Raw genomic sequence first — 24,029 nt, 5'->3', positions numbered from 1 at the left:
CTTGAGTGTCTGTGGATTTTAGTTTCCACGGGGGCTCCTGGACACCAGTCCCCAATGAATACAGGACAGCTGTGTATGATTGAGCTGTCATTTAGACATTATCTTCAATAAGGTTCAGGTTTATTTCTTTAAACTTTAAGCCTTGTTAGAGTCAGTTTTGCCTGATTTCAAGTGCTGATTTTGATTTCCTCTCGGCAGTTACTTTCTTCTTTGATTTTATGCAGTTAGTATTAGTGTTATATGCCTGGGTAAGAACTGTATTTTAAAACTTAAAACTTTCAGAAAGCTTTTTTGTTGAAACTTAGATTTACTAACAGTACATTATTGTTATAAAAATATTTTCATTTTCTTCAAAGCCCTTGCCCTCTTAGACTTGAACATTTTTTATATATTAATATGTACTATCAAAAGTTTAGGGAAAAAACAAGCTGAAATAATGGCTAAATTTCCTAACATGAAGACTGGATTTGGGAGGAAATGCCTAAAAACAGAACTTCACAGTAATCTCTATTGGTTTCTTTAGAATGGAAAAAGTATGAGATTATCAATAAAGGAAACTAAACATTAACACTAATACTCAACTTTTTCCCTGAAGTTCATATATTTTCTAGTCTCATAGCATTTGATTTTAATAAGGTTTTAATATCTTGATGTTAAATTTGCAGCTAAAAAAATTCCAACTATAAAATTCTTAATAATTTTTATAGAAAAGTTATAGAATCTATATTCTCTGCTGAGTCCTTTTAGAATATTTTGTGGGAAGAAACTGGAGTGCATGGTGAATATAATCTCTTGGCAGAGGTTCTTATGACCTATTATGGGACACAAACCAAAAATACTTCTCATTTGTCAAGATGCACAAATATGCATTACTTATCTGCTACAGTATTACAATATATGCATAAAGTTTCTGCAGAAATGCTGTTTTTCATTTAGAATTTGTAAGAAAAGTGTATGAAGAAGAAAGCTAACACTTTTTAAAAGTATTCTCAACTTAATGATAAAGAGTTGTTTCAATTTTAGGAGATAGTTTGTATTTGACATGTATGGGGAGTCTCAGTGTATATCTTCAGGAATATAGTGCAGTTTTAGTATATCACAAACTGCTCTTGATTTGAATTTAGTATAAGGTGACTCGTTTTGGATCTCATACAAAGAAAGTGATATCAGTGAAATAGCAGAGGTACCAGCCTCTCTTCATCCCTCACATAGATCCTGAGAATATTTTGAATTACTGTCTCCATTTTATAAATGAGAAAACTTACTTCTCAGAGTCTGGAGTAAGAAAACCTAAGTATTAGATCTTGCACCACCTCAATAAATATATCTCTGTTCTTGGACAAGTAACTGTTTTCTCTGGATCTAAATCTTCTTGTTTTCATCAGTTATAGTTCTGTTACTTTTAATCTATGCATTAGAAGCCTAATGAGTACCAATATCAGACTTTTTGACTCTTTGTCCCTTTTTCATGGTATTTTTCTGAATGTGTCTTAGTAAAATGCCAAGATGTTTTTGTAGACATGACATTTTATCAGTAGTAAACATTTTAATTTGTATATATCTCTACAATTAAATAGTATTTCATATTGTGATTTTCAATTTTATACATATTTTTGAAAATTTATCATGTAATTAGCACTTCAGGCACTAAAAACAATACAATGACATGGAACACTAAGCCTGCTTCTCAGATTTGAGAAGTGGTTTCCTCTCTTTAGGACACAGTTTGTTCAGTAGGACAGTTAAATAATCTATAATGTCCATTTTGACTCTCAAATCTGTAATTTTAAAAAGAAATATAAGAAGCTGTAGGTGCAGTTTTTAGGGTTCAGTGGTTACCTAATGGAGCGGGCCAGTGTCTGGCAGAAGAGATTGCTTCCTAGTAGATTAATGCTGTTGTGTCAGAAATGAAAAAGTATAATTTTTTTTAGCAGTGTATTGATTTTATTTGATAGGGTAAATAGATTTTGCAGGGTAGGGGTAAATAGATTTTAATAGTGTAATAAAGTGAAATACCTCAGTAGAACAGATAACTAGTTTCCTGACAAAGAGAACTTTAGGAAGAGGATGGAGATTTCCAAGTGTAATAAGTGGTCAAATAAACAAAATTTGAAGAAAAGGTGATGTTTCTTGCCTGATAAGGAAGGGAACAGGAATTTATGAGACCCTATGAGTTTCTGTAGTGGGATACTAAGATGAGCTTTTTTGTGTTAAGATCTACTTTTTTCTGCCTGAAACTTTATTAGGAAAAATTGAATAACAAGTTTGAATTGCTTGATTTATTGGCACAGCTCTATCTTTAACTGCACTTCCAAATGTTTCATCACCTCACTGTTTGTTCTATGCATGTTAACATTTTAAAATGTATTCTGGTAGTTTTCTAATTCATTTATACTACATGCTCTATTGGCTTGTGCCCATCATTATTTACAAACAAATGTGTAGATTTTCTTTCATTGAGCTTATAAAAAAACTCAAAATTTTTTATTTTTAAGCATATGCTTAGAAAATGGTTGAAATTAATACTTTTTTTGTATTTGTATAGTTTCTACTCTATAATTTTTCTTTCTTTCTCTTTTTTTGTAACAGATATTGATGATGCTCAAATACTTCCTCGTCCAACTAGAGTCAGACATTTTTCACAAAGTGAAGACACTGGAAATGAAGTTTTTGGTGCTTTGAGTGAGGAGCAGCCATTGCCTCGAAGTAGCAGCACTTCTGACATCTTGGAACCATTCACTGTTGAACGAGCCAAAGGTGCAGTTCCTGTCATTGACAGTTCATCCCGTCATGCACCAAGCTTGCAGAGTTCCACAGAGGCTTCTTCAATAACTAGATCCACTGAGAGCCACATCACTGATACTCATAGTAGAGAGTCTTCTCTGGAAGTTGGTGATAGCATATATGACCATCTCTGTCACTTAATAGATCCAGTAGAACTTGCAGATTCAGCTTTTGAACAAATCCAGTACATTGACCTTGAAGGAGATGATGATCTTCTTTCCTCCCTGAAAGAATATTTTAAGGAAACCCAAGAAAGTCACAGTAAAAACGAGTTAGATAAAGATGCAGCTTCGCAGGAAGTGATCTCTGTTGCAGTAAATAAGGATGAAAGATCATCCTCAGATAAATTAGAGTACATAGACCAGGAAAATAAATCAGAAAATACCACCTCTTTTGTTGGAACTCCTGAAAACATACAATTTCAAAAAGAACCAAACTCCACTGTCTTCACAAATATTAGTGCACCCAACCAGTTAGACAGCTTTACGAAAACAAAAACTTCTGAAAAATGTAAGCAACTAAACAATGATAAACAGTCATCGGAACCTAGTTCAGGTAGCCCTTGTGATAAAGAAAAGAGAAAACATCTGTATAGACAAACAGCCACAGAATTAGATGCCTGTATAGATACCACACTAGCTGAAAAGGTTAAGGGTGTGCAAATTAATGAAAAAATCACTGTCCCACATGTTTTGCATGCCAAGAAAACTACACTAAAAGCACCTGTTAACCGTAGAATGCCTCATGTTACAAGCACTAGCAAGCTTTCTCCAACTAAAAGGAGCTTGTCTGAAACAGTAACTCACAGAGCCAAAATCATGAAAATTGCTACTAAAAAGCGAAATAGTGTTCATGTTACTTTTAGACCTTCTACTGAGTCAGTTCAGTTTTATAATCCTCTGGAAAACAAAGAGGCTCCATGGAAGATGAGACTGCGGAAGCTCAGTGGCTTTAGTGGTAGTAATAGCAACATCAGCAACCCCCACACCAGCTCCAACAGTGCTGCAGAGCTAGTAAAACCTGGTGTGTACAGGCCTCTAGATACAATTAGTGCAGCATCAGCAAGCAGTGAAACAATTAAGGAAAAGACAGAGATTCCCACCGCCATATTACAGAAAGAAGGAATTGCAACTAATCAGTTAGGTAGTCGTAGTACTATTAAGTCATCAAGTCACGAGGCAGGACTACCGCAGGGCTCCCTGGGTGGCGTTTATAAAACTGTTGTCCATGCTCTTTCGAAGCCGAAGGCAAATGTTTCCCCACAGAGGCAGAACAGAATGCCACCAGAGGCTCCACTGAGGGATCTGTACAGTCATGTAATGGGCTATTTTGGAAGGAAAGCTGCAGGTGAGCACTAACTGTGCAGAGCGCAAAAGGAGAAGACAGCACCAGTTTGGCTTAATGCAACTGAAGCAAGCTATAAGCAATCAAAAAGCTTTGGGATGGTCACTGCTTTCTCTCTGTTTGGTTATGCATGCGCCTTTCCCCAGCTGTATTTTTCCCAGCATAAAATGTTTATTTAAATTACTAATTTCCCTTATAAAGCATTTAGTTAAACCTCTTTGCTGCTGAACAGATAGAGAAGAGGGGATACAGGAAAATTTAATGACCTTCCAAAGACTATCTAAATCAAATGTTTTTAGTGTTTACTACATGAACTTGAAATTAAGTTTACTGAGGAGTTGGAATACTTTCTCCCTTGTTCCCCCAATAGTTTACATTTAAAAGGATCCCAGCTCTTAATAATTGGTTTCATTTATTTTTACTGCTGATTTATTTAGTTTTATTTTTTCTTGTAGAAAATTATTTTGACATTATTTAACATAATGGAAATCAGGGTCCTACAATGAACACCAACATTTTTAGTTAATTGTTATTGAAGAGGAAATTATGTCTTAAAGCTCAAGGTGTGCTTAGTTACTTTCATGTACTCCATTTCCAAATAAGCTGTAGGCTTTTTAGTTTTGCATTCATTTGTATAGAATGCACGTCATATCCTTAAAACACTTATTATTTTTTCTGAGATTTTAGATGTACATAAAGGTTTCATGATAGCCAATCATGATTTAGATATGGAACCTCTATGGACAGATTACAGAAAGCAAGATTATGGTAACTGTTTTCTCTTATCTTGATTCAAATTTAAAATAACTGTACAGTTATAGAAAATTAACTTTCAGCAGTAAGGTAGGTTTTGATTTCGTTTGTTTAACATGGTTTTGTTAGCATGATTAACAGAACGCTGCATCTTGCACTGAGCCATTAATGCCACTTGAGGGCAGTATTTGACAGCTTAGCAAAGCCTGGCCAAGTAGTATAAAGATAATGGTATTTCACAGTGAGTTCCTGACCAGTATATTTTCTTAACCTGAAATGCTTAGAAGTTCATTAGGAATATTAACAGTGTTGATTTCCTTTGGTTGTGGAGAAATCTCCTTTTCAATGGCATAATAATGAAATAAGTAAATATCTTACTTTCTGTCAGTTTCCCAAGTTTTTAAACGTCTGTGTTAATGTAAACCATAGTATAGTCTTAAAAAATTTATAATAACTATTGTTTTTTTTTTAAAAGAACCTTTGTGAAAATCTTTTTTCTTCAAACAATAAAATTAGATTTTGTAGTGAACGGAAACAATATTATGTCAAGATCATAGAATTTTAACTTATTAATAACTTAAAATTCAGGGGATATATTCCTTGTAAATATTCTTTGGGGAAGATGGATTTCTAAATTATTAAAGCTCCAAATAGAAGCATAGAGACAGGAAGAAAGAAAAATATACCAGTTTCTTTATAGACAATATTAACCTAACTCCCAACTAGTGCTTATCTATAAGCTTTCTTGCTGTTTAAGGTTGTACTGAAGATTGACTAACATCTGCTTAGTTAAATAAAGTAAATATCAATTTACTAATTCTTAAATCTAAAAGGAGAAAAATTACTCTTAGATGCATGTCTGGCAAATAATTGATATGGCATAGGTAATTTGTTGTGGCTGTTGTTTGTTTTAAATTTAGGAAATGTAGTTAAGTCTTTACTCACTATATATAGTTGTTTATTTGCTTTTAGTCAATAAAGAGGACATGAGCACAAAACTGCCTCCTCTTAATAGTGATATTGGCAGCAGCAATGCTAATGTTCCTGATCTGATGGATGAGTTTATAGCAGAACGACTTCGAAGTGGTAATGCCTCAGTAAGTGTTATTTTATTTATTTGTTTTTAGAGAGGAGGGTAGAAATACTAAAAGATACATACCTTTTACATATATACGTGTGTGATACATATGTGAATAATTTTATTCCAATCAGCCTTCACCCCAAATTTAGGCCTTTTTTTTAAATTAAGATTTTTAAATTATATTTTTATAATATTCTTTATCCAAAGACATAAAACAAGCAGGCTTTTAGTTTTGACCAGAGCGAAAGACTGGTGTACCTTTTTGCTAGCTCTTTGTTTTTCATCTTCACTCTTAGGGTGCTCTATGCCTGCTGCCAGCCCTCAGTAGGAAAGGTAACAGTAGAGGTCTTCTGGCTCAATTCCCCCAATTTTAAATATAAATATATGTGAAATTACATAGATAAACATGTGGAGTTGCTTTTTCACTTGGATTTCCGCTGTCTTCAAAGTCTGCAGCTCCATTTCATTTTTCTTTCTTCTTAAATTTGTCCTTATTTTGGCTGCACTGCACGGTTTGCAGGATCTTAGTTCGCCAACCAGGGATGGAATCTGGGCCCCCTGGAGTGGAAACCTGAAGTCCTAACCACTGGACCACCAGGGAATTTCCTCTTCCATTGGCCTCTGTTTTTCCGTTTGAATTTCTTAACTTAGTATTCACTCCATGGATCCTTTTAGGTCTTCAGAGTCTCAGGCCCAGCACCGTTTATGATATTTGACTCTTTGATTTAGGCAGACCAACAGTGCTTCAGGCTCTGGCTCCATACAGTTAACGTAGACTCTTCAGTTAGTGTCCCCCTGCCCCCCACCACTTCATGCCCTAAATTTCAGTATTTATTGTGATGATTATCTTGGAAATTAAAGATTTCAGATGCTTAGTGAGAATTAAAAACAATTTTTTTAATGGTAAAATTTTTCTTTTAGACTATGACACGAAGAGGAAGTAGTCCAGGTAGCCTCGAAATTCCCAAAGACCTCCCTGATATTCTAAATAAGCAAAACCAAATGCGTCCTATTGATGACCCAGGTGTACCCTCAGAATGGACTTCTCCTGCCAGTGCAGGGAGCAGTGATCTTATCAGCTCAGATAGTCATTCGGATTCTTTCAGCGCTTTCCAGTATGATGGCCGAAAATTTGACAGCAAGTATCTTTTTACTGCTTGAGCAATATGGTTTTTTGTTAACTTCTTTTCTGTTCGAGACTGACTTAAGGATGATATAACCATCACCTTCCTCCCTAATGTTGCTTCCTATATATGTATTTTGATTTCATTTTCAGTGAAACTGTAAGGATTTTTGGGGGAGTCACTTCAAGTTGAGACTACTTTGTTTTGCCAACTAAAGGCATTAGAAAAAGAAACAAACACTTTTCTTTCATAAAACAAATGGTATCTTAAGACCAGAAACATAGAAGAGGGAAAAATTAGGATGGAGTTGGTGTTAGAATAAGGGACAGTCATGCTTAGGAGAGGGACTATTTCGTGCAGTCATTTTGGGGGACCACTGTCTAGTCATGGGGGCTTCCCTGGTGTCTCAGACAGGACAAAAATCCTGCAATGCAGGAGACCTGGGTTCGATCCCTGGGTCGAGAAGATCTGGAGAAAAGAATGGCCACCCACTCTAGTATTTTTGCCTGGAGAATCCCCTGGACAGAAGAGCCAGGTGGGCTCTAGTCCCTGGGGTCGCCAAAAGTCAGACACGACTGAGTGACTAACACTTAACATCTAGTTACGGGCAAGGCTTCAGTATGTTCAGTACAGTCACATTCAATGTTACGTTACCCAGAACCTTACTTGAATAATCATTTCATGTTAAAGTGACATCCGTGATGTTACTTGGTGCTGTATTACTACCACATAGCTTTTCTGCTGTAATCTGTATTACACTTGGTAGTCAGTGAAGGATACCAACATTTAAAAGGAGAGTCAAAATCTTGGGAACTGAGTTTATGAAGAGCTGGGAGATTCATTGGAGAATTATATTTCTTGCCCTCGTGGATTATATACTACTATAATCTTGGACTGGAAGTGAGTTTTAAGAGAAAAATTACTTTTACCACATATGTGCCATTTTTATGATACATATCTCTGTTCTGGAGATTCTACAACTTGAAAAGCAGTTAACCAGATTTCCATCTACCAGAAAACACGGATAAGAATAGTGATGATTGTGTTTCTGCCTTTTTATCATTATTTTTGTTAATAATCGGCTCTGAAGATCTTTAAAAATTTGTTTCTAATTATAAACTTCAAAGTGTTAACATTGTTTACACTTGCCTGAATGGTATGTAAATATGAAGTAGATTTAGGGGGGATGTTCATATTTAATTATTTTGATAAAGTAGCTCTGTCTCTTTTGTAAATATTTTTGTTTTGTAATCAGAACATCTGTTCACTAGCGTGTCTTCTTCCTGTAGATTTTGGTTTTGGAGCTGATACTGGGAATGCATCCTCTGCTGACATGGATTCAGGTTCTGGCCATTATCAGAGCGCCGAAGAGCAAGAGGTGGCTAGTCTAACCACACTACACATCGACTCAGAAACAAGCAGTCTTAATCAACAAGCTTTCTGTACTGAAGTTGCAACGGTTACTGGTAAAGTTACTCAAGGGAATGTATTCCTTAAATGCTTTTTTTAAGCCACCAAAGAACTTTTGCAGGCTTTTATTTGATAGATTTGATTTATTACTTACTACTATTTAAGTGTTATTTTTTTCCCCACTCATCTTTATGTAACAATGGAGAGAGAAGAAAAAACATTATTATAAGAGTCACTTGACCTGGAGTCCACATGGATAAGCTTTGGGGAATTCTAGGAACTCCTAATATCATATGCAAAATTTTATAGATGTTTGCACCAGAGCATTTCCTGCAGCAATTTTGAAATAACCGAAAAATGTTAAGGGGCACTGCACTTTATCTTTTTCATTGATTTTCAGAATTTGCCTAGATTTTTGTAGATTTCTTTGGTAAAATATTATTGAAAAGATAAACCACACTGCCAAAAAGAAACTGTTTGTACTAGTACTCTGTATTTATACAGTCAATTATGAATTTCAGCAACTTTTTATTTGTGGTTAAACCTGACAATCATATGACACGTGGGGTCCAAGAAATTGAGTCATGAAAGGTGTCACTTTATTCCAAGAGTAGTACAGTGACCAAAGGAAGCCTGAGCAGCCTGTGACCCATATTCAGGAGTTCCACTGTCTTATCCAAATTCACTCTGGTTCCCATTGTAGTTTGATGCCTTTTTGATGGATGATAGGTGAAATATTTGCCCATTGCAGAATGAGGGCTGAGTGGAAGACAGGAGCCAGTTAGGTTGGCTCCACAGTTTGACTGTTGGAGAATTTAAATTACTACTGAAAGAGAAATACTAGAAAAAGTTCTTACTTTTCAATAATACCTTTTACTTTAGTTGCCCTGAAACATAAATTTAGATGAGAAGATACTCAACATTACTAGTAATCAGGGAATATAAATAAAATCCATGAGATACTGCTATACATATAATAAATCAGCTCAAGTTAAAAAAAAAAAAAACCCCAACAGTACCAGTGTTGAAAAGAGTGTGAAGCAACTGCAAATACATTACTAATTGCAGCACAAAGTGATATGGCCACTGCAAAAGCATTGTAGTATCTTTTAAAATTAAACAGTACATTTACTATATGACCATCCCTAGGTATTCATTTCAGTTGTTTATATGTGAACATTCATAACAGCATTATTCATAGTAGCTAAATTGAAAATAGTCCAGATATCCATTAACCAGTGAATAAATTATCAAATTGTAATGTATTCATTCATTCAGTATTCATTGAAATTGTACTCAGCAATTTAAAAAAAATTAAATGCTTATATTTGCAAAACCATAGCTGGCTCTCAAAAATATGTTTTTAAATGAAAAATGTTGAAGCTAGCAGTGGTAGTGGCATATAGCAATAAGGAAGTTTCTCTTCTCCTGAATCACGTCAAGCCTGAAGTAAATGAAATAAAGTAGTGGTGGGTACCAGAGTTTCTGTAGCTGGACCAGGAATGGCAGTGGACATTCTTGCTTTCACTGACGGTCCCTGTTAACTGCTAAGTCCAGTTCTCATTCCACACTAGTCCCAAGGTAGACATGGAATGAGACTGCTAGATATGAATCTTTTCCAGTATCATGATTTTATTGAATTCTTCACCCAGTTTATAATCTATTTTATCTTTTGATATTTTCAGTTTGTGTTTTATTGTGCTTTTAAGCGTTACATCTTAGGTTGAGGGTATTAAATATACTCCTTATGGTAATTTTATGAAATTTATATTTACAGGTTCAGAAAGTGCCTCTCCAGTCCATTCAGCTCTGGGATCCAGGTCACAGACACCTTCTCCTTCCACACTGAATATAGATCACATGGAACAGAAGGATCTACAGCTCGATGAGAAGCTCCACCACTCTGTTCTTCAGACACCAGATGACCTAGGCAATATTTAAAAATTAAATCTTTGCCATTTTTTCTTTTGGGAGCATTAGTGTCAGGAGATCTTGAATAATGCATCTTAAATTTGATTATGTATTTTATATATGTTATATAAGTATTATTATAAGTCTTTTAAACTGTTCTGTCTTTGGGAAATTTATTGCTGTAACATTTTTTCCCTGCCCTTAAAGATATTTACATGCTAATTTTTGTTATTTGATATTTTATTATAATGTACAGTCCAAATGAAGTATTTTTATGCTTAAGCAAATGTTTAAAAGTGACTGGGAAGCCTTAGAAACTAGAAGTTAATAAAAAGTTATTTTTGCTGTGCCCTACATGATGTAACAAGCATTATAAAAAAATCATTTTGGAAATATGCTAAAAAAATTTTCCAAGGACACAGTTAATAAAATATTTATAATGAATAATATAAAATACTATATTATTAATTGGTGATGCAGCAAATTTACTCTTTGGCCAAAGGAAGAAATTTAAAACCACATGACTTCCTCTCCCCAGTCCCCCGCTCCCTGCTTCCTCCTCTCCCCATCCCCTCCTCTCTGCTTCTTCCTCTCCCCATCCCCACCTCCCTGCTTCCTCCTCTCCCCATCCCCACCTCCCTGCTTCCTCCTCTCCCCATGCCCTCCTCCCTGCTTCCTCCTCTCCCCATCCCCACCTCCCTGCTTCCTCCTCTCCCCATGCCCTCCTCCCTGCTTCCTCCTCTCCCCATCCCCACCTCCCTGCTTCCTCCTCCCCCCCATCCCCATCTCCCTGCTTCCTCCTCTCCCCATCCTCACCTCCCTGCTTCCTCTTCTTACCTCACCTCCCTGCTTCCTCCTCCCCCCATCCCCATCTCCCTGCTTCCTCCTCTCCCCATCCCCACCTCCCTGCTTCCTCCTCTCCCCATCCCCACCTCCCTGCTTCCTCCTCTCCCCATGCCCTCCTCCCTGCTTCCTCCTCTCCCCATGCCCTCCTCCCTGCTTCCTCCTCTCCCCATGCCCTCCTCCCTGCTTCCTCCTCTCCCATGCCCTCCTCCCTGCTTCCTCCTCTCCCCATACCTTCCTCCCTGCTTCCTCCTCTCCCCATGCCCTCCTCCCTGCTTCCTCCTCTCCCCATGCCCTCCTCCCTGCTTCCTCCTCTCCCCATGCCCTCCTCCCTGCTTCCTCCTCTCCCCATGCCCTCCTCCCTGCTTCCTCCTCTCCCCATCCCCACCTCCCTGCTTCCTCTTCTTCTTATCCTCACCTCCCTGCTTCCTCCTCCCCCCCATCCCCATCTCCCTGCTTCCTCCTTTCCCTACTCCCCCACCCCCCTGCTTTTTTTAAGGTACTCATACTCTTAATTCCCAATTACCTTGTAATTACATAGCCCTCATTTTCTGGTTTGTATCAACAGATTATTTCTGACCTTCTTTCCTCCTCTTGGCCTGCAGTTTTTTGGCTTTTTGGTTTTTATTTTCAATTTTTCCTACAAACTGATAGAAAAGTTGCAAGAGTAATAAAATGAATGCCCATAAATCTTTCAGATAAATTCACCAGTTGTTAATATTTTACCACTGTATCTTTTTCTGTACACACACACACACACACACACACTCCCCACCGTAACACACCCACCCACCCACCACCACCACCACCACCACCACCACCACCACCACCACCACCACCACCACCACCGTACCTGCCCTTTTTTTCTGAGCCATGTAAGAGCAAGTATTAGACTCTTTACATCTAAACACTTTAGCAACTATGTCCTAAGAATAAGGATACACTTCCTGAAAAATCATAATATAAGGGCCACATTCAGGATATTTAACATTGATGTATTACTACAATTTTAGTCTATAGTCAGTTATCCTCAATTGTTCCAATTATATCCTTCATAGTTACAAATCTGTTGATTTATCACTATATTATGAAGGTTCTGTAGAACAGAGAAGATGTTAACAGTGATGATTAACTCTAGTGTTTTTTAAAAATTTCATTTTCGTGAATTTACACTAGAAGCCTGTTTTTATTATTATGGAAGATTGTTTAGTAACTTTGTAATAATATATTCAGTTACTGCACACTACATGCAAAGAAGAAAAAGGTAAACATTAAGCATAAAGGATATATGTCTACTACATATGACTTTGTAAATTATCAGTACATTGAGATATTATCAAGCAGGAAAAACCTTCACTGACTTTTCAACGGTTCTACATTTTCCATTATGTACGTTGCATAGGATAATGACTTTTTTTAAGCTGGAGGAGATCTATAATGATACCTACCTAAACCATCTATTTTTATAGATGAGCTGTAGTCTTAGATTATTGAATAACTTATACAGTGTCACATAATTAGTGACAGAAATGAGACTAGGACCCTAGGTTACCTGTAGGTCTTATATATAATCATGCCAATATTAATAAACAAATTTAATTATGGAAATTTTAGATTATGGTTTTTTTTTTCATGCCATTGTGATAATCCCTTTTGATGCTAGAGCTGACTTAATTATGAAATACAGAAATATTATTATTCAAAAGTTTTAATTACAAAGAAACAAGCTTAAGGAAGACTTGTTTCCTACAGGATTTGCCTTCATCCTGAGATTTTCTGTTAAATTTGATGAGGTGACTTGAAATAGCTATTAGATGAAAGAGAGAGTACATACTTATAAATAAGATCCTTATTTCAAAACATAAATTTCTCCATCTTGTATATGTGTCATTTTCTCCTTAGGTAAATCTAGATAGAAGCACTATTGAAGAAGTGATTATTGTCATAAAAAGTGAGAGTCACTCAGTCGTGTCCAGCTCTTTGCGATTCCATGGACTATACAGTCCATGGAGTTCTCCAGGCTAGAATACTGGAGTGGGTATCCTTTCCCTTCTCCAGGGGATCTTGCCAACCCAGGGATCAAACCCAGGTCTCCCACATTGCAGGGGGGACTCTTTACCAGCTGAGCCACAAGAGAAGCCCAAGAATACTGGTGTGGGTATCCTGTCCCTTCTCCAGGAGATCATCCCAAGCCAGGAATCAAACTGGGGTCTCCTGCATTGCAGCTGGATTCTTTACCAGCTGAGCTATGAGGGAAGCCCATATTGTCATAATAAGGAATTACAAACTAGTGAGGTTTTGACCTTAGCAGGAAAAAATAACACTTAGACATATTGACATTTCTCTTACTCACTTTTGTATATATTTAAGATTATTAATTTGACTCCTATGTATTTTTTTGATCAATTCTCTGGAAAAATTACTGATACTTGTGTATTATTTTTTTCTATAGAAATCAGTGAATTTCCATCTGAATGCTGTAGTGTGATGGCAGGGGGCACTCTTACAGGATGGCATGCTGATGTTGCTACTGTAATGTGGCGAAGGATGCTGGGTATTTTGGGAGATGTCAACGCTATTATGGATCCTGAAATACATGCTCAAGTTTTTGATTACCTCTGTGAACTTTGGCAGAATCTAGCTAAGGTAAAAAATAAGCAAAAGTAAAAAAAAAAAAAAAGCAAAAGCTAAAAAGGGAGAAGGAAAGAAATATAAAGTATTAAGAAGTATAGAAAAAGCCTAAGATAATATTCCCTCCCCAGTCTCCTACTACAGACTGATGCCTTAACCATGATTGAATATATAGTTGGTGGTAGGAACTAGATCTCAGGTTTAAGGTAAGGTAAACCAGAAAAGAGAACACTTTTCATATCATAGATTTGTTGCATTTTATTTGAAAATTACAGATTAGAGATAATCTTGGCATTTCAACTGATAACCTGACCTCCCCTTCTCCACCGGTTTTAATTCCTCCACTGAGAATTCTTACACCTTGGCTTTTTAAGGTAAGTTTAATATATAAAATATTAACTTAAAAATTGCATTTAGTAAATAAGTATGTAGTCTCAAACATTTGAGAGAGAAAAGACTGTTGTGTGGTCTTCAAGAGCACTTAATTTTGTTTTGTGTTTTGCATTTTAAAAATTTGTTTCATTGAAGTATAGTTGATTTACAGTGTTAATTTCGACTGTATAGGAAAGTGATTCAGTTATGTGTGTGACACATTCTTTTTCATGTAATTTTCCATTACAGTTTATCATAGGATATTGAATATAGTTCCCTATAAAGCACTTAGTTTTTAACTAGCCATTAGGGGTTACATAGAGAGGAGTGGGCCTAGCAAAATTATTATTTAGGCTGCATCAGTTTTATTACTGAAATAAAAATGAATATAGAAAATTATGTTATTATATTTAAATGAAATGTAAACCTCAATTTTCTGTTACAGAGTATGCTGTGTACTTTTAAGGAACTGATCCTTTTAGGTATTATTTGATATGTTTGGTGCATTTCCCTAAGTGAAACAGTGTGTAGTTATTCATGCCTACATTGTATAATTTTAGTAATAAAGATAATTCTAGTAATTCTGATATTTGTTTCAATGAAGAAAATGGGCCAACACAGGAATAAATAAAAACGAATATATTGCTTGTTGTATTCAGTTGCTTCAGTTACTTAACAAATAGTATTTGGTTTTGAGTATTGAAAACAACATCTTTTAATTGTAGGCAACCATGTTAACTGATAAATATAAACAAGGTAAATTACATGCCTATAAACTTATTTGTAATACAATGAAAAGAAGACAAGATGTTTCTCCAAATAGAGATTTTCTAACACATTTCTACAACATAATGCATTGTGGATTGCTTCATATTGATCAGGTAAATATATGTACTTTCTAAGAAATTACTTTATGACTTTATCTTTGATTCTTGAATCTATTTACTCTTGACTTTCACGGTGTAGAATAAAAAGCATTCCTTTATATGAGTAATTTATCAGATTTCTCCTATTTATAACATCATTTATCCTGAAAAATGGTTTCAAAACAAGCTATTGTAATTGAGAGATTAACTTGATTATTCAGTTCAGTCGCTCAGTCTTGTCCGACTCTTTGCGATCCCATGAATCGCAGCACGCCAGGCCTCCCTGTTCATCACCATCTCCCGGAGTTCATTCAGACTCACGTCCATCAAGTCCGTGAGCCATCCAGCCATCTCATCCTCAGTCGACCCCTTCTCCTCCTGCCCATGATCTCGCCCAGCATCAGAGTCTTTTCCAATGAGTCAACTCTTCGCATGAGGTGGCCAAAGTACTGGAGTTTCAGCTTTAGCATCAGTCCTTCCAAAGAAATCTCAGGGCTGATCTCCTTCAGAATGGACTGGTTGGATCTCCTTGCAGTCCAAGGGACTCTCAAGAGTCTTCTTCAACACCACAGTTCAAAAGCATCAATTCTTTGGTGCTCAGCCTTTTCACAGTCCAACTCTCACATCCATACGTGACCACAGGAAAAACCATAGCCTTGACTAGCCGGACCTTAGTCGGCAAAGTAATGTCTCTGCTTTTGAATATACTTTCTAGGTTGGTCATAACTTTTCTTCCAAGGAGTAAGCGTCTTTTCATTTCATGGCTGCAGTCACCATCTGCAGTGATTTTGGAGCCCAAAAAAATAAACTCTGACACTGTTTCCACTGTTTCCCCATCTATTTCCCATGAAGTGATGGGACCAGATGCCATGACCTTCGTTTTCTGATTGTTGAGCTTTAAGCCAACTTTTGTACTCTCCTTTTTCACTTTCATCAAGAGGCTTTTTAGTTCCTCTTCACTTTCTGCCATAAGGGTGGTGTCATCTGCATATCTGAGGTTATTGATATTTCTCAGTCTTGATTCCAGCTTGTGTTTCTTCCAGTCCAGCGTTTCTCATGATGTACTCTGCATATAAGTTAAATAGGCAGGGTGACAATATACAGCCCTGACGTACTCCTTTTTCTGTTTGGAACCAGTCTATTGTTCCATGTCCAGTTCTAACTGTTGCTTCCTGACCTGCATACAGATTTCTCAAGAGGCAGGTTAGGTGGTCTGGTATTCCCATCTCTCTCAGAATTTTCCACAGTTTCTTGTGATCCACACAGTCAAAGGCTTTGGCATAGTCAATAAAGCAGAAATAGATGTTTTTCTGGAACTCTCTTGCTTTTTCCATGATCCAGCGGATGTTGGCAGTTTGATCTCTGGTTCCTCTGCCTTTTCTAAAAGCAGCTTGAACATGAGGGAGTTCACGGTTCACGTATTGCTGAAGCCTGGCTTGGAGAATTTTGAGCATTACTTTACTAGCATGTGAGATGAGTGCAATTGTGCGGTAGTTTGAACATTCTTTGGCATTGCCTTTCTTTGGGATTGGAATGAAAGCTGACCTTTTCCAGTCCTGTGGCCACTGCTGAGTTTTCCAAATTTGCTGGCATATTGAGTGCAGCACTTTCACAGCATCATCTTTCAGAATTTGAAACAGCTCCACTGGAATTCCATCACCTCCACTAGCTTTGTTCGTAGTGATGCTTTCTAAGGCCCACTTGACTTCACTTTCCAAGAAGTCTGGCTCTAGATTAGTGATCACATCATCATGATTATCTGGGTCGTGAAGATCTTTTTTGATTATTAAGTGCATGTTTCTTCTAGTGTTACACCAACTAGTTTGTTTTTGAAGAACCATCCTTTGCTTACATTGAGAGCATTTTCCTTTAATGTCCTAATATACGACTAAGCGCACACACCCGCATGCTTAGGGCTTCCCCGATAGCTCAACAGATAAGGAATCCACCTGCAATGCAGGAGACACAGGAGATGGCGAATTTGACCCCTGGATCAGAAGATCCCCTAGAGAAGGAAGTGGCAACCCACTCCATCATTGTTGCTTGAGGAATCTCATGGACAGAGGAGCCTGGTGGGCTGCAGTCCATGGGATCACAAAGAGTCGGACATGATTGAGTGATGAAGCACGCCCATAGCTGGCACTTAAGACTTAGGATTTGCTCAGCTAGTGAAAACCATGCAGTGATCAGAAGTTTTTTTTTCCTATTCTAAGACTCAGTACATCACTTGCAGTTCATTTAAGGAGCATTAAATTAATATGAAAGATGATATATCTTTCTGAAAAGTGAAAAAACTTCTTGTGTTACTTTGAAATAATTAAAGTGTTTTATCTTGCACTCTTAATTATGGATAAAGAGCTTCATTTAAGGTAAATTGGATTGAGTAATACAACCTGGTGCACTTAATGGTAAATTCCAAAGGCAAAATGAATGAATAACCAAGTTAAGAATATTCCCTTAAGAATGCCTAAGTCTAGATTTTTGAGGCTAGATGTCTATCATCAAAGGGCTTCAGTTTTTCTAAAAAAGAATTTTCCAAGTTGCCACATAGCAAGCCATGCAGCTTCAGACATCAAAGTGATCTCATAGGAGCAAGTAGGAGGCAGGAGGAACTACTCTGCAGTTAAGTTTTACAACACATGGGCCTTAGATTTTTAACCCTGTGAAGTGAAGAGCCTTCTGACTGACTCTCCAGGGTTGATATCAGTTTAAAAAAAAAGTGTTTTAAGTTTACTTTCCTTTAACAAAATATAGTACTAAGCATGGATTATTTGGAAAAATTAAAATTAGTCTTTCCTATTATGCAAGCACTTATAGTTATTGTTTTATTATTTCATATCTTATCTATATTTAAGGATATTGATTAGCTGATACCCAGAATTACATTTGTGGTTTTTTTTTCTCCTCCTTTCTTTATTCCTAAGGATATTGTCAATACAATCATCAAGCACTGCTCACCTCAATTTTTCTCACTTGGTTTGCCTGGTGCAACAATGCTTATTATGGATTTTATTGTAGCAGCTGGTAGAGTGGCTTCTTCAGCTTTTCTCAATGTAAGTTTTTATTTCCTATCCTTCATAATATAACAAACAGCAGTTAACCAAGATGCAGCTAACAAAGCAACAAAGGAAGAGCCATTGTTGATAAAATAAGACAAGTTAATGTTCAGGAAAATATATAATTTAATTAGAATTGAGCCTCATTTTAGATCCCACATATATCATCTTCCTTTTGTTAATTCCCCCATCCCTAGATAGATTACGGAGTAATTTGATTAGGTGTTGCCTTTCTTAATTACAGTTGCATTCTAGTTATGCCTTCCCTTATGCCCCACATACCTAAACAAGTATTCCCAATTTCATTGTCCAGCTTTAAAGAAAACCTGTAACTAATCTAGTTTTTTTTTTTTACTTTTGTAGTATAATTGATTTTTAATTGAGATACTGGTTGTGAGCCTACCATGTTCCATTATGCCTCTGGCCTTGTATCTGTAAATCTAGATTATGTTTTAAATATGAAATGAGTTATTTTGTTGAAAATTAGAATACTCCATCACTTCTGTTACAGCGCTTATTAACATAAGGAAGCCCTTTTGGGGATAGATTCTTGTTTTATGTATATAGAAGATGTTTTATATTTCTAATAGATTTTTGTTAGGTGTGCTTAAACATACATCAATGTGTAGGTATTTTAGTAAGTTAAGTAATGCATTGTATCAGTAGGTGGATGTTGATGGTTTGTGGGCATGCAAGAAGGCAGAAGAAGAAAAATAAACATTCAGTGCTGATACTTAAGAAATGGCTTAATATGGCTAAAGAGAAAGGATGAAAAGTTACCTTCATCTTCAGTCCAAGCATAATTTTTAATTTTGTTTTTATTAAGTAGTATAGGTAGTGTTTTTATCATGTACATAATACCATAAAACTCATCTAGACTAGTGCCTGTTTCTTGAAGATACAGTGAACATTTTCATTCCTAGTTACTTTATTCGTCCTTAGGTTATTACAGATGTAATATAGAGACATTGAGTCTTCTACTCATTAGAACAATCTATTACAATGCATAAGTTGCCTTTAAAATGAAAGGATATTTTTCCTCGAAATTAGGGTAATTTTATGCTGTTAACTAAAACTGTATTCCTGTCTACATACACATTAGCTGCAGCCACATTTCTGCTTTTTAGCTGCTCTTAAGGAAAGCTCTGTTTGTTCATTGCGTTTATTAAGAACAACAGTAGTTTATGTGGAAAGTACAGGTGAAAACCTACTCTTTTTGTGTTCCCCTTTCCTTTTTGAATTTTGTCTTGTACTCTGACTTCGCTGTATAATCTGATTAGGTAATAAAGTAGTTTTTCTGATAAGTTAAAGATTTTTAAAATGTGATACATAGGCACCAAGAGTGGAAGCACAAGTTCTTCTGGGATCTTTGGTTTGCTTTCCCAACTTGTATTGTGAACTGCCTGCTCTCCATCCCAACATCCCTGATATAGCTGTGTCTCAATTTACAGATGTTAAGGTAAGAAGTCAGAGACTAATTTATAATCATAGCAGTATATTTGGGAAAATTTGTATTCTTTATTTTCCTCTAGAAAGCCATATAGTTGTTAAAGAACATTAGCCAGCTGTACCCCTCAGACACAAAAGCTGGAATGTTCATTAGGAGCATAGCCTTTTTTATTTGTAACTGCTCTGGAAACATTTTCTCACTATTGAACCCACTTATATGCCATTATCTTAGGATTCATTCATTCACTCACTGAACATTTATTGAAATCCTGAGTCAGATTTGATGCTGCTAATATAAGGCTTCTAAGATTGATGGTACTCGGCCTGCACATTTGACTCTCTCCTTCTAGTTTGCCAAGGTGATGAATCAAACAATGTAAAGGAACATTCTTTCCTGTTCTAGGAAAGTGTGGAATTGGGGTGGGGATCCCATGTACCTGAAGTATTAACAGGCTTAAACAAGAGATGGTACAAAATTGAAGTGACCATGCAATTGCTTACCCAGATAATAAACCTCTCTTACCTACTATAAATTCCTGTGGGTTTAACAGTCCTAAGAAGTTGCGCTTGTTATAGTAATTGCCGAATGGTCTCTGTGAGCTGAGTTGGCCGTAGAATTAAAAGGAAAAAGAGAATAAAGAAGGGACAAGACAGTCGCATTCTGTCTTCTTGAGAGTCATGCTGATGACTTTTTTAAAACACATGTACTTTCTCTGAAAAAATTTTTAAGACAGATTTTTGTCTGAAGTATTGCATATACTTTCTGTACCACCTGTATTTTTCTTTATCACACTTGTTATTTTTCAGTGTCTGATTTATACTTTAGACAAATAAACACCAAGGTCTTAATTACTGCTACATCCTCAGGCTTACCATGATGCTTGGCATGGAGAATATACTCAGACATTTTTTAGACAAGGGAACTTCACTGAAACATAAAATCGTAGGGGCTGATGTGAATTTGCAATGATACTTGATTGAAATTATACAAATTGACCTTTACTCTTTAGGGATGTAATGGCTTTGGTTTCTTCTACTTTCAGAAGATTCTGAAAATCAAAAATAAGTTAAGAGCTTCAGTGTTCTTAGGCAGTTTTGAGTTTGTTTGAGCTTAGCTTAGCCTACTATATGTGATTTGCATGAACTGAGTGGCCTTCTACTTTGTTGGCCATTGTATAGGAAGTAATGGCTGAAGTGATTTAAAAAATAATAATAATAACACTATTGCATAGAGGGGCTTCCATGGTGGCTCAGATGGTAAAGAATCCACCTGCAATGCAGGAGACCTGGTTTGATTCCTGGGTCAGGAAGATCCCCTGGAGAAGGGAATGGCTATTCACTCCAGTATTCTTGCCTGGAGAATTCCATGGACAGAGAGGAAAGAGCTTACATAGAAAGCTCTAGGGTTTAAACAAATAGGTAGGTAACTTCCACCTACCTATTAATTCCTAGCCATTGGGCTAGATGCTAAATTCACAAAGGTAAGTAGAAGTTCACTCCTCTTAAGGACCTTACAATCTGTATATCTGATAAATCTTTAGTGAATGAAATACAAATTCTATTCCAGTTTCTATAGACTACAAGCCAGGAGACACTGGCACATATCCAGGGACATAAAACAATATAAAAAAATTTCGTGGCCTAATGGTATTGAAATCATACAGAATCTGTCCTCTTATCACTGTAGAATTATGTTAGAAATCAATATCAAAAGATAATTGAAAGTATTTTGAAGTGCAATGTGACATTTACCAAGAAAGATATTTGACTTAGCCATTGAAAACCTCTAATTGAATGATATTTAAAAAACACATTAACTGGCCCTTCTCCCCAAATTCACACAGTCATGGTTTATAATTTTTAAAGAAGCTTACTTTTAAATGATAATTCTCAGAGTTTTGAAAAGTTTAAAAAGATGTTCATACCTTTTAGCTATTAAACCTGCTTTAACTATCTTTATAGTGAACATATTATTGCTTTTCTAATCAGGAAAAAAAGCTGGCTTAAAACACAACATTCAAAAAACCAAGGTCATGTCATCCGGTCCAATCACTTTATAGCGAATAGAAGGGGAAAAGTGGAAGCAGTAACAGATTTTATTTTCCTAGGCTCCAGAATCACTTTGGATGGTGACGGCAGCCATAAAATTAAAAAACGCTCCTTGGAAGGAAAGCTGTGACAAACCTAGACAGTGTATTAAAAAGCAAACACATCACTTTGCCAACAAAGGCCATATAGTCAGAGTTATGGTTTTTCCAGTAGTTGTGTACAGTTGTGAGAGTTGAACCATAAAGAAAGCTGAGCGCTGAAGAATTGATGCTTTGTAGTTGTGATGCTATTAAGACTCTTGAGAGTCCTTTGGACTGCAAAGAAATTAAACTGGTCAATCCTAAAGGAAATAACCCTGAATATTCATTGGAAGGACTAATGCTGAAGTTGAAGCTCTAGTACTTGGCCCTATGATGCAAAGAAGTTGACTCTTTGGAAAAGACCCTGAGGCTGGGAAAGATTGAAGGCAAAAGGAGATGATGGTGAGATGATTAGATAGCATCACTTAATGGACATGAATTTGAGCAAACTCTGGCAGATAGTGAAGGACAGGGAAGCCTGGCATGCTGCAGCTTATGGGGTCACAAAGAGTTGGACACGACTTAGTGACTGAACAACAACAAAATCAGGAAACAGTTTTTGAACATACACATTTGGTGATAAATTTCCAAAAATATTTGTCTGCTATAACAAAATACTACAGAATGGGTAGCTTATAAGTGACCAAAATTTATCTCTCACAGTTATGAAGGCTGAGCCCCAAATCAAGGCTCTAGCATAGTCACATTGTGGTGAAGGCCCTCTTCCTGGTTCTTAGCTTGTACCTTCTTGCTATTTCCTCACAGAGTAAGAAGTTCTTAGGGAACTCTGTGGGAGTCTCCCTTAGAAGAGTATTAATCCCATCTATAAAGGTTCCACCCTGGTGGTCTAAGTACCTCCTAATACCATCATCTTCAGGGGTTGGGATTTCAATGTATGAATTTGCAAGGAGAGCACAAACATTCAGACCATACTGTTGTTTTATTTATGTAGCTAATTTTATGAATAACATTAGAATATATTAAAATTATGTACATGAGAACAAAAATGTCTCTTTTATGTCTCTGTTGTATCCCTAGTGCCTAGGCCCATAGTGGCTATTTAATAAATATTTGCTGAATAAATGAATGAAATCTTAGTCATTGCTACTGTTTCTCCTTCATTTTAGGAACTTATAATCAAAACTGTGTTAAGCTCTGCAAGAGATGAGCCCTCTGGTCCTGCACGGTAAGTCAGACTTTCTTAAGACTTGACATAACTCTTCACATTAGAAAACAAAACGAAAATTCTCCAAGTTCTGTTTCTGTTGGAATTCCTTTATAAAGTGTATAAGTTTTGTGTTCTCAGTTTGTTTTAAAGAGAATTCATAGCTAGTTATGTTAAATTTAAAAGATATGAAAGAAAAAATATCTTATTACTGCTACCAGTCAATAAAATTACAGTTTCCTTTTTGAAAGCAGGTTCCATATTTGTTTGGGAAATTGATGATATCAGTTTGTCAGTATGGGTTTGACAGAAAGATCCTGTGTCTTTATTCCCACCTGTGATCTTGGTAGTAAATTATAGTTGAAAATAAGGCTTAGAACAGGAAACTCTACTCAGTAGTCTGTAATAGTCTGTAATAATCTATATGGGAAAAGAGCCTGAAAAAGGATGGATATATGTATATCTGAATCACTTGGCTGTACACCTGAAGCTAACACAGCGTTGTAAATCAACTATCCAATATAAAATCAACTTAAAAAATAAGGCTTAGAGTTTGGTGAATATGCTTTTCTCCCACTTTATTTTCCTAGGTAACAAATTGATTAATGAACAGTAATGAATTGATTAACAGTAACATTGATTAATTCACCTAAATTGTGCATTTTCACTCTAGGTTGGTTGGTTGGGAATATTTTGGTTGTGGTTGTGGTTTCATTTCATTTACAGGCACATCCGCTTTTATTTGTGTCATTACTGGTTGCCTTTTTGCAGATGTGTAGCACTTTGCAGTTTAGGTATTTGGATTTGTGAAGAACTAGTCCATGAGTCTCATCATCCTCAAATTAAGGAAGCTCTGAATGTAATTTGTGTTTCCTTAAAGGTAAGTAAGTAAATATTTAGAATATTAAGATAGTATAGAATGCATTATTATTTTTCCCCAAATGTTAGTTTTATCTTGTGCACTACATTATTTCCTTGATTCTGATGTTTTCCTTAGTAGTTCTACTCTTGAATTTAGGGTATCTTAGTGATGGCCTATGTTATCTCAGCTTTTTATATATTTGGCTTTGTCCCTAAGATACATATGGATGACTGCTATAAAGGAAACCAG

The 24,029-nt window shown here is 36.3% G+C and overlaps 1 protein-coding gene across 1 annotated transcript in view; it reads left to right on the top strand.

Annotated features, from left to right (window-relative positions):
* The window catches only part of RALGAPA1 (Ral GTPase activating protein catalytic subunit alpha 1), a 189,559-nt gene that overhangs the window by 92,480 nt on the left and 73,050 nt on the right, over window positions 1–24,029 (top strand). The window contains exons 18-29 of the mRNA XM_052659453.1: window positions 2,590–4,131; window positions 5,854–5,978; window positions 6,884–7,100; window positions 8,376–8,552; window positions 10,274–10,426; window positions 13,703–13,896; window positions 14,157–14,255; window positions 14,979–15,134; window positions 18,044–18,172; window positions 19,509–19,634; window positions 22,881–22,939; window positions 23,690–23,798. Of these exons, the coding sequence (XP_052515413.1) occupies window positions 2,590–4,131; window positions 5,854–5,978; window positions 6,884–7,100; window positions 8,376–8,552; window positions 10,274–10,426; window positions 13,703–13,896; window positions 14,157–14,255; window positions 14,979–15,134; window positions 18,044–18,172; window positions 19,509–19,634; window positions 22,881–22,939; window positions 23,690–23,798 (3,086 nt within the window). The remainder of the gene's footprint in view (window positions 1–2,589; window positions 4,132–5,853; window positions 5,979–6,883; window positions 7,101–8,375; window positions 8,553–10,273; window positions 10,427–13,702; window positions 13,897–14,156; window positions 14,256–14,978; window positions 15,135–18,043; window positions 18,173–19,508; window positions 19,635–22,880; window positions 22,940–23,689; window positions 23,799–24,029) is intronic.

The sequence above is a fragment of the Budorcas taxicolor genome, chromosome 21 (genome assembly GCF_023091745.1).
Source record: "Budorcas taxicolor isolate Tak-1 chromosome 21, Takin1.1, whole genome shotgun sequence".
Lineage (NCBI taxonomy): Eukaryota > Metazoa > Chordata > Mammalia > Artiodactyla > Bovidae > Budorcas > Budorcas taxicolor.
The sequence above is the reverse complement of the archived record's forward strand: the minus strand, read 5'-3'. Positions and strand labels throughout refer to the sequence as shown.